Below are 16,305 nucleotides of genomic sequence, written 5' to 3'. Positions count from 1 at the left end.
ACGAAAGCTGGGTTATTCCCAATTTAACAAAAGCTGGGGTTATTCCCAATTTAACAAAAGCTGGGTTATTCTCAATTTGTTAACGAAAGCTGGGTTATTCCCAATTTAACAAAAGCTGGGTTATTCCCAATTTGTTGACAAACGCTGGGTTATTCCCAATTTAACAAAAGCTGGGGTTATTCCCAATTTAACAAAAGCTGGGTTATTCTCAATTTGTTAACGAAAGCTGGGTTATTCCCAATTTGTTAACAAAAGCTGGGTTATTCCCAATTTGTTGACGAAAGCTGGGTTATTCCCAATTTGGTAACAAAAGCTGGGTTATTCCCAATTTAACAAAAGCTGGGTTATTCCCAATTTAACAAAAGCTGGGTTATTCCCAATTTAACAAAAGCTGGGTTATTCCCAATTTAACAAAAGCTGGGTTATTCCCAATTTAACAAAAGCTGGGTTATTCCCAATTTAACAAAAGCTGGGTTATTCCCAATTTAACAAAAGCTGGGTTATTCCCAATTTGTTAACGAAAGCTGGGTTATTCACAATTTGTTAACAAAAGCTGGGTTATTCCCAATTTGTTGACAAAAGCTGGGTTATTCCCAATTTAACAAAAGCTGGGTTATTCCCAATTTAACAAAAGCTGGGTTATTCCCAATTCGTTAACAAAAGCTGGGTTATTCCCAATTCGTTAACGAAAGCAGGGTTATTCCCAATTTGTTGACGAAAGCTGGGTTATTCCCAATTTGGTAACAAAAGCTGGGGTATTCCCAATTTGTTAACAAAAGCTGGGTTATTCCCAATTTGTTGACGAAAGCTGGGTTATTCCCAATTTGTTAACAAAAGCTGGGTTATTCCCAATTTGTTAACAAAAGCTGGGTTATTCCCAATTTGTTAACAAAAGCTGGGTTATTCCCAATTTAACAAAAGCTGGGTTATTCCCAATTTAACAAAAGCTGGGTTATTCCCAATTTAACAAAAGCTGGGTTATTCCCAATTTGTTAACGAAAGCTGGGTTATTCACAATTTGTTAACAAAAGCTGGGTTATTCCCAATTTGTTGACAAAAGCTGGGTTATTCCCAATTTAACAAAAGCTGGGTTATTCCCAATTTAACAAAAGCTGGGTTATTCCCAATTCGTTAACGAAAGCAGGGTTATTCCCAATTTGTTGACGAAAGCTGGGTTATTCCCAATTTGGTAACAAAAGCTGGGTTATTCCCAATTTGGTAACAAAAGCTGGGTTATTCCCAATTTAACAAAAGCTGGGTTATTCCCAATTCGTTAACAAAAGCTGGGTTATTCCCAATTCGTTAACGAAAGCAGGGTTATTCCCAATTTGTTGACGAAAGCTGGGTTATTCCCAATTTGTTAACAAAAGCTGGGTTATTCCCAATTTGTTAACAAAAGCTGGGTTATTCGTTGGTAAGAGATGTGAGGATCAATCATTTCAATAAAAAAAGATGAAGAAGAAAAATAAATTCTCCTGTGCTCAGAATTTAATTTATAAACTAGAGCGGCACTCGGGAGAGCGCATACCTCCGCCAGGTGAACAGTCTACCTTTTGTATCTCACCGATAGGCCGGATCTGCATTCGGACCTGAACCAAAATCTATTCAGCTTGTTTTTGTCACGTACCCAATTCATCCCCAAGTTTCGTCATAATCCGTCACTTGCTCCGTCACTTGCGTCATAATCCGTCACTTGCATAATCCGTCACTTGCTCCGTCACTTGCGTCATAATCCGTCACATTGAAGAACCCGAAGGCCGTTACATTGGAAATGAAATTAAACGTTTTTATAAAGGTCTGAGAGCAGAGAAACTCCTTCGCAAAACAGACGTTTGCTTTCCTTCAACGTAACCGTCTCCAATCCGGATGATACTTGAGCACAAGACGACAAATCTTCACAAGTGAACTTCACCGATGAAGACGAAGGCAATTAGCAAGAAAATGAGTGGGAGTGATCGCTGGGTATTTTTTTTGTAAACAAGATCGAGGCTCGTGAAAGAACTAACATTAATCGCACAGAAAGGCAAACCGACACATAAAACATATAACATGGGGAGCGGTAGGCAAGATGGGGAGAGAGGGGGAAGGACACAAACACAACATTTGAGAGCAGGGACATCGAGAGATCCGTGGGAGGGAGAGGGCTTTGGCGGGGGCATGGGAAGGGGGGGGGGGGTGGGAGAGGTATAAAACACATGGACACTGCAAGGACTTCCAGGAAAGAAGTTGGAATTTAAAAAAAAGTAGATCTGGGGTGAATTAGCGGGGGTAGAAAAGGTGGAAAACTTTCATTTTGAGGCTCGAAAACCAGACAACAGAATCAGCACGTGTTGATGTTCATGTTGCATGAAGGCACAATGACTGCTTTGCGAGCTTTGTTGTCATGTTTTGTCTTGGTTCTGTTTTTATGGCATTTCTTACATGATGCTGCTACAGTCCAGGATTTTGTTCCACCATCGTCTCTGTGTCTGTCTGTCTCTGTGTGTGTCTGTCTCTGTGTGTCTGCCTCTCTGTGTGCGTGTCTGCCTCTCTGTGTGCGTGTCTGCCTCTCTGTGTGCGTGTCTGCCTCTCTGTGTGCGTGTCTGCCTCTCTGTGTGCGTGTCTGCCTCTCTGTGTGCGTGTCTGCCTCTCTGTGTGCGTGTCTGCCTCTCTGTGTGCGTGTCTGCCTCTCTGTGTGCGTGTCTGCCTCTCTGTGTGCGTGTCTGCCTCTCTGTGTGCGTGTCTGCCTCTCTGTGTGCGTGTCTGCCTCTCTGTGTGCGTGTCTGCCTCTCTGTGTGGGTGTCTGCCTCTCTGTGTGCGTGTCTGCCTCTCTGTGTGCGTGTCTGCCTCTCTGTGTGCGTGTCTGCCTCTCTGTGTGCGTGTGTCTGCCTCTCTGTGTGTGTGTGTCTGCCTCTGTGTGTGTGTGTCTGCCTCTGTGTGTGTGTGTCTGCCTCTGTGTGTGTGTCTGCCTCTGTGTGTGTGTCTGCCTCTTTGTGTGTGTGTCTGCCTCTCTGTGTGTGTGTCTGCCTCTCTGTGTGTGTGTCTGCCTCTCTGTGTGTGTGTCTGCCTCTCTGTGTGTGCGTCTGCCTCTCTGTGTGTGTCTGTCTCTCTCTGTGTGTGTCTGTCTCTCTCTGTGTGTGTCTGTCTCTCTCTGTGTGTGCCTGTCTCTCTCTGTGTGTGTCTCTCTCTCTCTGTGTGTGTCTGTCTCTCTCTGTGTGTGTCTGTCTCTCTCTGTGTGTGTCTGTCTCTCTCTGTGTGTGTCTGTCTCTCTCTGTGTGTGTCTGTCTCTCTCTGTGTGTGTCTGTCTCTCTCTGTGTGTGTCTGTCTCTCTCTGTGTGTGTCTGTCTCTCTCTGTGTGTGTCTGTCTCTCTCTGTGTGTGTCTGTCTCTCTCTGTGTGTGTCTGTCTCTCTCTGTGTGTGTCTGTCTCTCTCTGTGTGTGTCTGTCTCTCTCTGTGTGTGTCTGTCTCTCTCTGTGTGTGTCTGTCTCTCTCTGTGTGTGTCTGTCTCTCTCTGTGTGTGTCTGTCTCTCTCTGTGTGTGTCTGTCTCTCTCTGTGTGTGTCTGTCTCTCTCTGTGTGTGTCTGTCTCTCTCTGTGTGTGTCTGTCTCTCTCTGTGTGTGTCTGTCTCTCTCTGTGTGTGTCTGTCTCTCTCTGTGTGTGTCTGTCTCTCTCTGTGTGTGTCTGTCTCTCTGTGTGTGTGTCTGTCTCTCTGTGTGTGTGTCTGTCTCTCTGTGTGTGTGTCTGTCTCTCTCTGTGTGTCTGTCTCTCTCTGTGTGTGTCTGTCTCTCTCTGTGTGTCTGTCTCTCTGTGTGTGTCTGTCTCTCTTCTCTGTGTGTCTGTCTCTCTCGGATTCCGGGTTTGCTTCCAGTCACACATGGCCTGTTGTCGAGTGATTGACTCGTCGAATATTATGAAAATATATTCTGCCAAACTTTCCCAAAACCTTTCATAATGAGTGGAATTGCGATAAGGAGCTACAGTGTACCAGAAGAGGAAGAAGAAAGCTGTCCAGACCACTCTTCTTCCCTTCTTTAAACAACAGGAAACCCCATCTACTTCTTCACCATGAAAAGGAACCATGCCAGTCATGCATGAAACCACCCAGATATCAGACAAAGAGGCAGCAAGCTCTGCCTCACTGTCTCAGTAATTTCTCTCATCGTCACCTAAACCTCTCAGGTATCGACATGCATTACACACCGCTAGTTTTACCGAGTACAGCATGCATTTACGTGCAGTAAAACGCCATGTGAACGTTTATATGTAGCTTATCGTGATGTTTTGTGGGGCACCCCAAAAATATTATAAAACACAAACATGTATGATTACCTTTTGAAACAGTCACTTCTGCTGTTTAACACTAAACTGAAAGGGAGGATCGACACATCGACACAGAATGTCCACACAGAATCGTCCACATCACATCTTGCGGATGTGATCCGGCTCCGCTTGCCAAGCCAGCCGTTCCTCATCAATGGTTTTGAATGGAGTGCTTGCTCGAATGCTTAAACCACTTGGGTGAGAACTCTACAAAAAAACTTGGTAAATGAACACACCGCCGATGTTCTTGTGGCTTGATCCTAGATCTACTGTAAACTATATACCCCACAGAGAATAATAACATAACCCTTCCTGCCACTCCCGTACAGAGTGGGTGCACTAGTTTATTCAAATAAACATTTATTTATGTTCTTCATTTTCTTACTTAGTTACTATAACCCTATCTTATTCATACATATACAGTTTGTATTACCTCCGCCACCAAAGGTGGATGGAGCTTATGTTTTCACCCCTGTTTGTCCGTCTGTTTGTTTGCCTGTGAAGAAGATATCTCAAAGATGTGGACAGCTTCGGACGAAATTTGGTGGAGAGATTGGGTATTTGACAAGGCCGAAATGATTAGATTTTGGTGAAGATCCGGATCCGGATTAGATCTGAGAATTTTTTAAGCGATTCTTCACCGATGAGAGATAGGGCAAAAAATGATAAATATCAAGATATCTCAAAAGGTTGTGGACACATTCAGACGAAACATGGTGGACAAGTTGGGTGTGTGACGAGGACGAATCAATTCGATTTTCGTGAAGATTCGAATCCGGATCCGGTTCAGAGGATTTAAAAAAAATCTCCAAGTGATTCTTCACCATTGAGTGATAGAGACAAAAACTATCTGTAGCATGACGTCACAAAAGGATGTCGACGAATTATGACAAAAATTGGTGGATGAGTTGGGCAAGTGAGAGGAACGAGCCGATTAGCTTTTGGTTCAGGTCCGAATCCAGATCCGGCCTATCACTGGATATAAAACATAAACTGTTCAGGTTGACGGAGGTATGGATCTACTCAGTGTGGGTTGGCTTCCTGTATACCTTGTGAGAGAGCTTGCCATGAGGAGACTTGGTAATGAGGACATCAGGAAAGGAAATTGACTGTTGTTGCTCGACTTCCATGGTGAATTTAATGTTGCAGTGCTGATTGTTAAGCTGCTGAAGAAAAGTATTGAGATCTCTATTGTCTAGTTGCCATATAACAAAGATGTCATCTACATAACGTAGCCACAGCTTAGGATGAAATGGCGCCGAGAGGAGGGCGGAGCACTCATCGTCTTCCATAAAGGTGTTTGTACTCCTATCGATGAGAGAACCAATAGCCGCACATTCCGTTTGTTGGTAGAACGAGCTTCGTCATTTCAAAGATGTAGAATTGAGATATAAGGAGGCCATAAATATGATCTGGTGATAAATCGGTACGTTCCTGAAAGGTGGAGTCTTCGTGAAGATGATGTTTGATAATGGAGCAGGTCCCTGGAGCAGGGATGCTGGTAAAAAGTGATTATACATCGAAACTGATGAAGATTTCAGAGGGGAGAATGTGGAGGTACATCTGCACCACACAATCCCCCACTAAAACAGGCTATGTACCTATTAGTGATACCTGTCTCTCCCTCATTAACAAGCAGACACCTATAACCATACCTATCAAAATACCGAGGATGATGGACCATGATGAGGAAGACCACACTGGACAATCAGCAACACACAATGACCAGCCAATGAAGGGTGTGGAGTTCTTATAAACTCCGCACCCCATTCATTCCAGGTACACTTCCTCCTGTAGATGGGCAGAGCATGCTGCCCAAAATGTTCAGGCCTGCTTTTCTTATTTTCTTTTACTTTAGTTATTTTAAAACTATAAGTAATATAAATAACTATTTTAAGAGCCAACACACTGGTGTAAACTGTAAACCTTTTACTTCATTAGAAACATTACCATTATCAGTAAAAGGTAGAGTTTATAAGCCCTTAATCAGACCTGTATTGATGTACGGAAGAGAAACGTGGGCAATGCGGATTGAAGATGTAGAAAGAATGGAAAGAACGGAGATAAGAATTATACAATGGATGAATGGAATGTCTCTGAGAGGTTGTCAGATATGTCTAATGCATCTTCATGGAGGTAAATCAGAATTAACACATCTGTGTCTGAAATGCTCGACGTGACGCGGCAACAGGTGTTCATGAGCAACCCACTTGCAAGCTGGATGCAGATTCAGCATGGTCATCATACACCATTATGTCAATGGTGAGACCCTTTGAACGATGCAGAAGCTCCATATCAGTCTTCAATTTCACATTATCCAAGGTTGGTGAATATGGGATATAAGGGCACAGTGTTCCATCCCACACCTGTAAGAGACAACCGAAACCATAAATGCACCTCAAAACGAAAGAGATCCGAAGAAATGCCAGGCAACAATTAGTTACAGTTGACAAGGATATTTGCTGAAATCAAAATTCAGAAAATTCTGGCGGATGTTAAAATAAGCTAGAACGGCACTCTTTGACGTCACCCGATGTGCCTCCGCCCACATTATACAATCATTATACATAATTGTACCAAGTTTGATTCAAATTCCTTCAGCTGTTATAAAGTATCACATTTTCACCTGACATGACCTCTGACCTTTGAGGCCAAAATCTAATCATTTCATCTTTGTAGTTTAATATATACTGTCGCACGATCCCTTCGGTTAATACCAGGGCTCGCGGATGGCTCAAACGGCTTTAATGGAGGCGACGACCAAATACGGATTTGACTACAAGAGCATGGGAGGAAGAGGTGAAGAAGAAGAAGAAGAAGCGAAAGCGCTTACCTATAGGGAACCGACGGCAGCTCCGATCCTGCAGGGGATTAACTCAAACGAACACAAGATTTTGGAATGGCAAAGAAAATAATACACGGGTTTATTTTACAATGAATAGCGGGACAGGAAAATACGCGCCGGTAATAAAATGTCCTAAATCGGGATTCCGCACACCGACTTCCAAATACGAGACAAGGGAATGAATGAAGAAAAAATAAAACCGTTATGTATTTGTGTAATGTGGTGCATCCTTATCTGTCTGTAGTGGTGCGTTCGTCGACCAACGCGGCTCCGTTCGGCCCTGCTCGTGCGCCACCAGGCCTCGAGCGACCAGCTCGCCCCAGCCCCATCTGTTCAGCGGCATGCCTCGCTCCAAGCTCCATGCACCGTTCACCATGAACTGCACCAACGCAGGGCTAGCGATCTCCACGCGAAGCCGATCTCTAACACGAGGCCGATCTCCAACACGAGGCCGATCTCCAACACGAGGTCGATCTCCAACACGAGGCCGATCTCCAACACGAGGCCGATCTCCAACACGAGGCCGATCTCCAACACGAGGCCGATCTCCAACACGAGGCCGATCTCCAACACGAGGCCGATCTCCAACACGAGGCCGATCTCCAACACGAGGCCGATCTCCAACACGAGGCCGATCTCCAACACGAGGCCGATCTCCAACACGAGGCCGATCTCCAACACGAGGCCGATCTCCAACACGAGGCCGATCTCCAACACGAGGCACAAAGAGAGACAGGAAAGGAGAGAGCGCGGGAAGAAGGAAGGAAACGGATCAGACCAGGCCAGCAGAGAAGAGAGCGCAATGCCGGCGAGCCGGCAGTTTTACTGCGCGCCCTGTGAGGTCCGGCCTTTCTTTCTCCAACCAGGGCTGCGCGACCCTCGTCTTCTCGAACGTTCGCACTCGCTGGCTTTCTTCCATTTGTCGAGGGCCTCCCGCTCCAACCAATCACCCGTTCCCTGGGCGTGGCTATAGCCTGCCACGAGGCTGGTTGCTGGGCCAGCTGGTGGTGTGGCTGGCTGCGGCCCCATCGGCGGTGCCCCGGCCAGGCTTCCTGCCTGTTTCCCAAAGTCGTTGTGGTAAGTGAGGGGAATTATTTAATGAGTGCACTAAGGACCTATCTAAGTGTTTAAATGAGTGCGTTGCCATAAGAGACACAGGTTTGGCGACAGAGGGGACGACGAACAAAGGAATCTTATCCATAATCCCTGTACTACGTAGCACGCCCCGCTCCCTCGTGGTGGGGACACCAATACAGCTTATACCGACATCCCGGGCTAAACATAGAACTTATTACAAGGTAGATTCCCTATCGCGACAGTCGAAGCATGATATTTATACAGATCTATCTGACTCTATATATCACTCTACCCCCCTGACATAACAATACTTATACTAAGTTTGGTCAAAGTTAGCCTGGTGTTGGCTTAGCGGTTAGGGTGCAGGCTTGGGATCCTAGGATCCCGAGTTCGAATCCCAGTCGATCGCTGAATTAATGCCAGGGCGGTTGACTCAGCCTGTCATCCTTCAGTGGTCGGCAAATCGAGTACCAGCTTGCTGGGATGAATGATCTGGGTGTGTGCCCTGGTTTAGAATAGGTATCCCTGCGTGTCGTAAAAGGTGACTAAGGGTTGGCGTCAGGAAGGGCTTCCGGCCATAAAAACAGGGAAACTGTCTCAAACAGGGAAACATGATTGTTATGGGGCGCGCAATGCTCTTGCGGGGAAAAATGGCCTTAAAACGATCATTCATTCATTCACTAAGTTTGGTCAAAATCCCATCACTCGTTCACAAGTTATCACGGTAACAGGATTTTTACCTAAGGAGGACATTTGACATTTGACCTCTTGACCCCATGATCTAATCCGTTTAATTTACATCATTATACATACCTGCACCAAGTGTGACTTGGTTCCTTTCAGCCGTTCTTAAGTTACCGTGGTAACGAAAACCTATTCCAGACTCTGACCTTTGCCCTGACCTTTTGATGCCAAAACCTAATCAGTTCGTCTTTGCATCATTATAATGTACCAAGTTTGACTTTGATCCCTTCAGCTGTTCTTAAGTTATTGTGGCAACAAAAACCTATCATGGACAGAAGGACAATCCGAAAACAATGACTCCAGCGACTTCGTCGGCGGAGGCATGAAAATGTCTACAACTTCTGGTTAACATATTTACACAGGCGAAGGATGGAGGCAAGGGCAGAGATGAAGATTGGGGTGGAACAGAGAGGAAAACGGGAAAGGAACGGAGGCAGAGCCAGAGAGAAAGACGGGCGATGACAGGAGAGGAAGACGCAGGAGGAACGGAGGCAGAAAGGAAGGCGGGGGAGGACAGGAGAGGAAGACGCGGGAGGAACGGAGGCAGAGAGGAAGGCGGGGGAGGACAGGAGAGGAAGACGCGGGAGGAACGGAGGCAGAGAGGAAGGCGGGAAGTGGACGGAGACTAAGACGGAAGGGTGACGGAGATGAAGATGGAATGGGGACAGAGCCGAAGATGGAAGGGGGTGGAGACAAAGATGGTAGGGGGATGCAGATGAATATGGGAGGGGGACAAAGACAAAGACGGGAGCAGATATGAAGATGGGAGATGGACGGAAATGAAGAGGGGAGAGGGCCGGAGAAGAGGAGGGAGAGAGTGACGGTGAAAAAGAAGGAGAGCAGGATGGAGAAGAAGAGGTCGGAGGAACAGAGGTGGAGACAGAGAGGAAAACCAGGGAGGAACGGAGGTGTAGATGGGGTGGTGGGGGGGAGAGAATGAAGGCGGAGATGGGAGAACTAAGGCAGAGAAGATGAGGGGAGAGGGATGGAGAAGAAGATGAGAGAGGGCCATGAAGAAGTAGAATGGTGAGGGATGCAGAAGAAGAGGGTTGAGAGACGGAGAAGAAGAGGGGAGAGGGACCTCTTCATCTTTGCTCTTTTTATACTCTTCTTTGTATCTCCCTTCCTCACAAACATTTCACATTTTTGCCCCATGGACATCACTTCCTCGATCGCAGCCCTGAATTCACTGATCTCTGTTATCCTGTTCCTCCCAGTCTTTGAAACATTTATTTCTTCCTTCTCTCCCCACCAGCTTTCACGTTTACCCTTTCCTCAAATTGTTGTTCATGGTAATGCCACCAAGGCCTTTCGTGAAAACATTCCAAATGCGGTGTATTAAATGACCAAAGCGATTGCGAGGCGAGAAAACTGGAAAATTAAATTTTTGCCACTAAACTTTAGACGAACATCAAATTCGGTTTGAGTTGCATCATTAATTGCGGGTATCGACTCCCACATTGAATGCCACCGTGTATTAAAGCAAGCAGGTAGTCCTAATTTATGGTCATGTAGAATTACATACCTGTATTTCGGCTTTCGTAAAAAGATAGACACACTGAGGAGTCCAGCCGCATGTCTCAAGTGTTTGGTTGATTAAATATAAATGGCTCCATCAATCTAAATCGTCACTGAGGAAATGCAGAGACCTTGGGGGAAAAACATGAATTTCAGATCGTAAGTGAAAATAACTTTGAAAACGAATAGCGTTTCAGATGTTGTGTCAGGAATCCTTTAAACATCCCAAGGCCTGAAGAGGCTAACGGCACGTTGTAATGTGCGGGTTGGAGTGCGCTGCAGATACAAGAAAGTTTTGGAAACTGACAATTTTCTCCCAAGGCCGCACGGTCAACTGCCGGCGCAGTTGTCAAAACGGAATAAACGCAGAACGGACGAGGTCGAGATAGTCAATCGATATACCACAGCAGTGGTTGCACAGACCGGCCGGATGGGAACAAGTGAAACATATTGTACTGATGCAGGATGGGGAATGGAGTGAAAATAAACATCGTGAATGTGTATCAACCTCTTTATTTAATTATCTTGGTGCATGTCACACAATGCAGACTTGGTTAATGTCATACAATGCAGACTTGGTGCATGTCATACAAGAGAAGGATTCAAGGAAACGGTGAACCCAAATAAAGCTAGAGGGTTGCGGATTTAAAAAAAACAAAATAACACAAACACACACACACACACACAAACACACACACACACACACACACACACACACACACACACACACACACACACACACACACACACACACACACACACACACACACACACACACACACACACACACACACACACACACACACACACACACACACACACACACACACACACACCAACACTTTTTTCAAATAACACAATTTTCTCTAAAAATTAAGTTGAAATTAACAAAAGTATTTGGTCTCCACAATTCTATATTTCACTGTTAATATAACAGAACCTTTGTTTTGATTCAGAACTTAATAAATCCTTTTAAATCAGAAAATAAAAAGAAATGGCATTGACAAAATTATTGACACCCGAGACTTAATATTTTGTAGCACAGACTTTGGACAAAATAACTGCAGTCACACGCTTCCTATAGCCATGAATGAGCTTCCTCCACCTCTCCACTGGCTGTTCGTCCCACTCTTCTTGTGCAAACTGCTACAGTTCGCCTAGATTTGAAGGGTGCCTTCTCGCAAATGCTGTTTTCAGATCTCCCCTGAGGTGTTCAATGGGATTTAGATCTGGACTCATTGCTGGGAAATTCAGAACAGTCCAGCGTTTTGTCTTGAACCATTCCTGGGTGCATTTTGAAGTGTGTTTGGGGTCACTGTCCTGCTGCAAGACCCATGACCTTCGATGGAGACCCAGCTTTCTGACACTGGGTTGAACATTGCGCTCCCAAATGCCTTGGTAATCTCCTGATTTCATGATGCCATGCACACATTCAAGGCACCCAATGCCAGAGACAGCACAGCAACCCCAAACATCACTAAACCTCCTCCATGTTTGACTGTAGGGAAGGTGTTCTTTTCTTTGAAGGCTTCGTTCTGTTTTCTGTAAACATAGAGATGATGTGTTTAATCAAAAAGCTCTAATTTGGTCTCATCTGTCCACAGGACATTCTCCCAGAAGGATTTTGGCTTGTTCAGGTGTGTTTTGGCAAACTCCAGTTGGGCTTTCTCAGCAGTGGGGTCCTCCTGGGTCTCCTAACATAGAACCCCCTTTCATTGAGTTGGCGACGGATGGTGCGGGTTGAAACTGTCGTACCTTGTGTCTGAAGGTCAGCTTGAATCTGTTTGACAGTTGATCGAGGTGCTTTCTCCACCATTCTCACAATCCTTCACTGCAATCTTCGATCAAGTTTTCTCTTTCGGCCACGTCCAGGTACGTTGGCTACAGTGCCATGGGCCTTAAACTTCCTCATAACATTGCGTATGGTGGACACAGGAACATCAAGGTCTCTGGAGATGGACATGTAGCCTTGAGATTGTCCATGCTTGGTTACAATCTTGTGTCTGACCTCCTCAGACAATTCTCTGCTTTTCTTTCTTTTCTCCATGTACAGACAATTCTCCTTTTCTTATCCCGGTGTGTACCCCGGTTTAGAATAGGTACACCGTATCCCTGCGCATCGTAAGAGGCAACTAAGCGTTGGCGCCAGGAAGGGCATCCGGCCATAAAAACATTGCCTCAAACAGGGAGCCATGATTGTCATGGGGCCCGCAAGGCTAACCCTTGCTCTAGCGGGGAAAATGGCCTTAAAACGATCATTCATTCATTTTTCTTTCTTTTCTCCATGCTCATTGCGGTACACACAGTGACTCAAAACAGCAGAATGACTCCTTTTCTCTATTCAAACTGGTTACAAAAAAAAAAATAAACACCTTTGGAGGCCATTTTTCCCCGCAAAGCGGGGGTTGGCCGATGCCCTTCCTGCCGCCAACCCTTTTTGTCGCGTTTTACGACAAGCAGGGAATTACCAGTGAACTGGTACTCAATTAGCCGACCTCGGAAGGATGACAGGCTGAGACAACCCCCCTGGCGTTAATTCAGCGATCGACCAGGATTCGAACCCGGGATCCTCGGATCCTAAGCTGGCACCCTAGCCGCTAAGCCAACACCAGGGATTCAAACTGGTTGAATGAGTGATTTTTAAATTGCAGGCACCTGCAACTCACCATAGGTGAGTTCAATTCCAAAGTAAAGGAGAATCACCTGCTTGAAATCTAATTATTTCTAACAACTTCTAAAAGGTGCCAATAACATTGTCCGGGCGATTTTAGGATTTCTGTGTGGAATACGCTAAGAAGTAGTAATTTTTTCAGCTCTTTTTGTTTTGTTCCACTGCAAACCAAAGAAATACAACTGTGGACACAAATTTTTTTTTTAATTTCAACAATTTTCTGGAAGAAATGGTGCATTATTTGACAAAAGTAAGGGTGCCAATATTTTTGGCCACGACTGTATACTGGTACATATATATAAATATATATATATATATATATATATATATATATATATATATATATATATATATATATATATATATATATATACAGTAATACCCCGGCCTACATCATTAATTGGTTCCATAAGCCGTGACGTAACTCGGTTTTTGATGTGAACCGGGCGTAATGCCTTAAAATGAAGACAACCACCGTACAACTCGAGTAAATAACTCGTCAAAGTATATAACTATCGCTAAACCTTAAAGAACACTAAAAACACATTTTAGTCATATTTTTTAATGAGTAATGAACACAATTAATAAATGAATTTGTAAAGAATAATAAATAAAATTCATTAGATTATGTTATTCACCTTAAACATGGCGTCTCTTCTGAACACAAACACACATTTTAGCAGTCTTATCCGGCGGCGCTTTTTCAGTGACGTATGCGAGAATACGTTCCCGATCATGAATGATGGTCGATACCGTCGACCGTGGCAGCCCTAAGGCATAGACCTTATCGCGAATTGGTAAATATCAACAGAGGGCGCTCCACCGCAAAGCATGATGGGATCAAAAAGGGGGCAAAGGTAAACACGAACCCCGAAGAGGAAGCGTCTGTCTACGATCGACGCTGTGTTTACGGAAAGGAAGATGGCTAATGTGAAAGAAATTCAGCGTTTTTTGGCATTAAAATCCAGCGATTTAAAGAAATATTTGAGGGAAAGGGGGGTTCCCATTGGAGAAGAGAAACAACCTGCTTATGCAAGAACAGTTCCTGAATGTTGAAACCTCGATCGGCCATACAAATATCGCCGGGCTGGAACTTGTCGACAATGTTCGTCATCTTCACAATTTTTTTGTCCGACGTGTTTCCTCCTGTAGGTTTGGAAATGTATGAAATTGTTCCGCTAGGTGTAATACCAACAAGGCACTTGAGAGTAGGTCTTGACTTATATTGGCTGTACACTTGCGAACAAAACTTGGTAGACGGTGCTTTGTCCTAATCCAAAGCGAAATACGAGGTCCTCCTCGCAAAGATTAAGCCGAAGCTTCATGAGTGTCATGAGTAGTTGATCCTCTAAAGATTGAGATCGCTTAACTCCGAGTTTTGTAGTATTGTTTATTTGCCAGGTCTTGTCTTCCATTGATAATTTCCCCTTATAATAATGAAGGTTCTGTGCATGAGGGGATACTTCTGCTAATAACCACTTAAACAGGTCATAACTAGGTAAACCTGTATAAAGTTTCACAAGTTCATCACAGTTTGCTATGTCCGAAACAGTAAGCTTCTTGTTACATACTGCAATGGCGGCTTTCAGTTTTGCGACGGTGTCCTTGGCTTGCAAATACTGGCTCATGAGCTGATCACAGTTCACAGTTAATTTGTCACAGTAAAAAAGTCCTAAAAGTAGTTTAAAGTGGTAAGGATTACGTAGTGTGTCAATGTAAACAAGCAGTCTGTCAAAGTGACAGCGACCGCCGGCGGCACTATTGCCCCTTTCCGATCCCATGACGCATTGCGGTTCCGATTCGCGATAAGGTCTATGCGCTATCACCGACACTTTTTCACCTTTTTCATACCTTTTAATCAGATTTAACCTATCTTCCATCGTAACCACATTACGCTTGGAAACACTAGCACGATCCTTCTTTGGACCCATGGCTAACACAGACACAGTAAAGGAATACTGTACGTCGCCTCTGTTTTGAATGAGAACCAGCAGCTGCGCATACATACAGTATACTGTACGTACATTTTAAAAATATTTTTAAATTGCTTTTTATTGTATTTGAAATTGTTTTTTAGCTTCTTTTATTGTTAATTTATGTACTATTTTATTTATTTTAAATATATTTTTAAGGAAAAATTAATTTTTTTCATGTCCGTAGGAGTGACGTAAAGTCACACATAATGACGTTCGCTGAACTGAAATTTACTCTGGGGGAGTGGAGTAAAGTCGGATTTGACGTAGGTCGAAATGGCATAAAACGGGGTATGACTGTGTATATATATATATATATATATATATATATATATATATATATATATATATATATATATATATTGTTGCAGACGCGGTTTTTAGATGTTATTTTACCGAGCGGTTGGTATTACCGCGTCCGAACAGTTACTCCCCGATTAGAACCCGATTTCACCCGAACGTTGACCAGATCGCTCCACAGATATTCAATCGGGAAACCTCTAAAACGACCGAAAGAGAATGAAAAAGAAGAAGAAGACAGAGTACGGAGGAAGAACAGATTTATTATACACACACAAGCAATGGATGGAAGAAGCAGTCACACAGCGAATTGTTAACTTACACTATTCATTTTACTTAACCCCAAGACAACGAGTAGGACAGACGACGTTCACACTTACTCGGGGGATATTGCAGGCAGGTAGGGCTTGAGGTGGATTGCTGGAGAGGGAGGAGGGTCGGAGGCAGCAGCTCTGAATTCCTCGCGGTTTTTGGCGGGAAAACCCTTCGTCGCGTATCCGCTGCTGTAGACGTCACGCGCTGGCTCGGGCACACCTGCTCCTCTCCTCCTGGTGGAGCCGTCTCCCTCCTTTCAGCGCGTCTCTCCAAAGCTGGTTTCCTTTCCGAGTACCTCTCCTCTTTGGCTTGGAGCGTTTCGCATCTCACCGCTCCTCTTGGTGCCGCCTCTTCGCTCCTCTCCCAGGTCATCTCCCAACTCCCAAGTCATCTGATCTCTCATCTGGTGAAGCAGTCCCTTCCAGTCGCTTTTATCACCTCGGGCGGAATCAAGCCGCCGGCTCCGAGGGCACGCCTACCGGGTCGCTCACCGCGGTGCTGATTGGCTGTTAGGGCTGGCTCACTCCTCCCCTCTATGACGAGGTGGAGACACGCCTTTCTTC

General features: G+C 44.8%; 1 protein-coding gene across 2 annotated transcripts in view; it reads right to left on the bottom strand.

The window, feature by feature from the left end:
* Positions 1–16,305, bottom strand: part of POT1 (protection of telomeres 1) — a 159,782-nt gene that overhangs the window by 39,897 nt on the left and 103,580 nt on the right. For both annotated transcript variants that reach the window (XM_068131538.2, XM_078786863.1), the window contains exon 10: positions 6,510–6,665. In XM_068131538.2, coding sequence (XP_067987639.2) covers positions 6,510–6,665 — 156 coding nt within the window. The remainder of the gene's footprint in view (positions 1–6,509; positions 6,666–16,305) is intronic.

This window comes from Myxine glutinosa, chromosome 11 (assembly GCF_964187855.1).
Source record: "Myxine glutinosa chromosome 11, kmMyxGlut1.1, whole genome shotgun sequence".
NCBI lineage: Eukaryota > Metazoa > Chordata > Myxini > Myxiniformes > Myxinidae > Myxine > Myxine glutinosa.
This window is presented reverse-complemented; position numbering and strand designations above follow the sequence as displayed.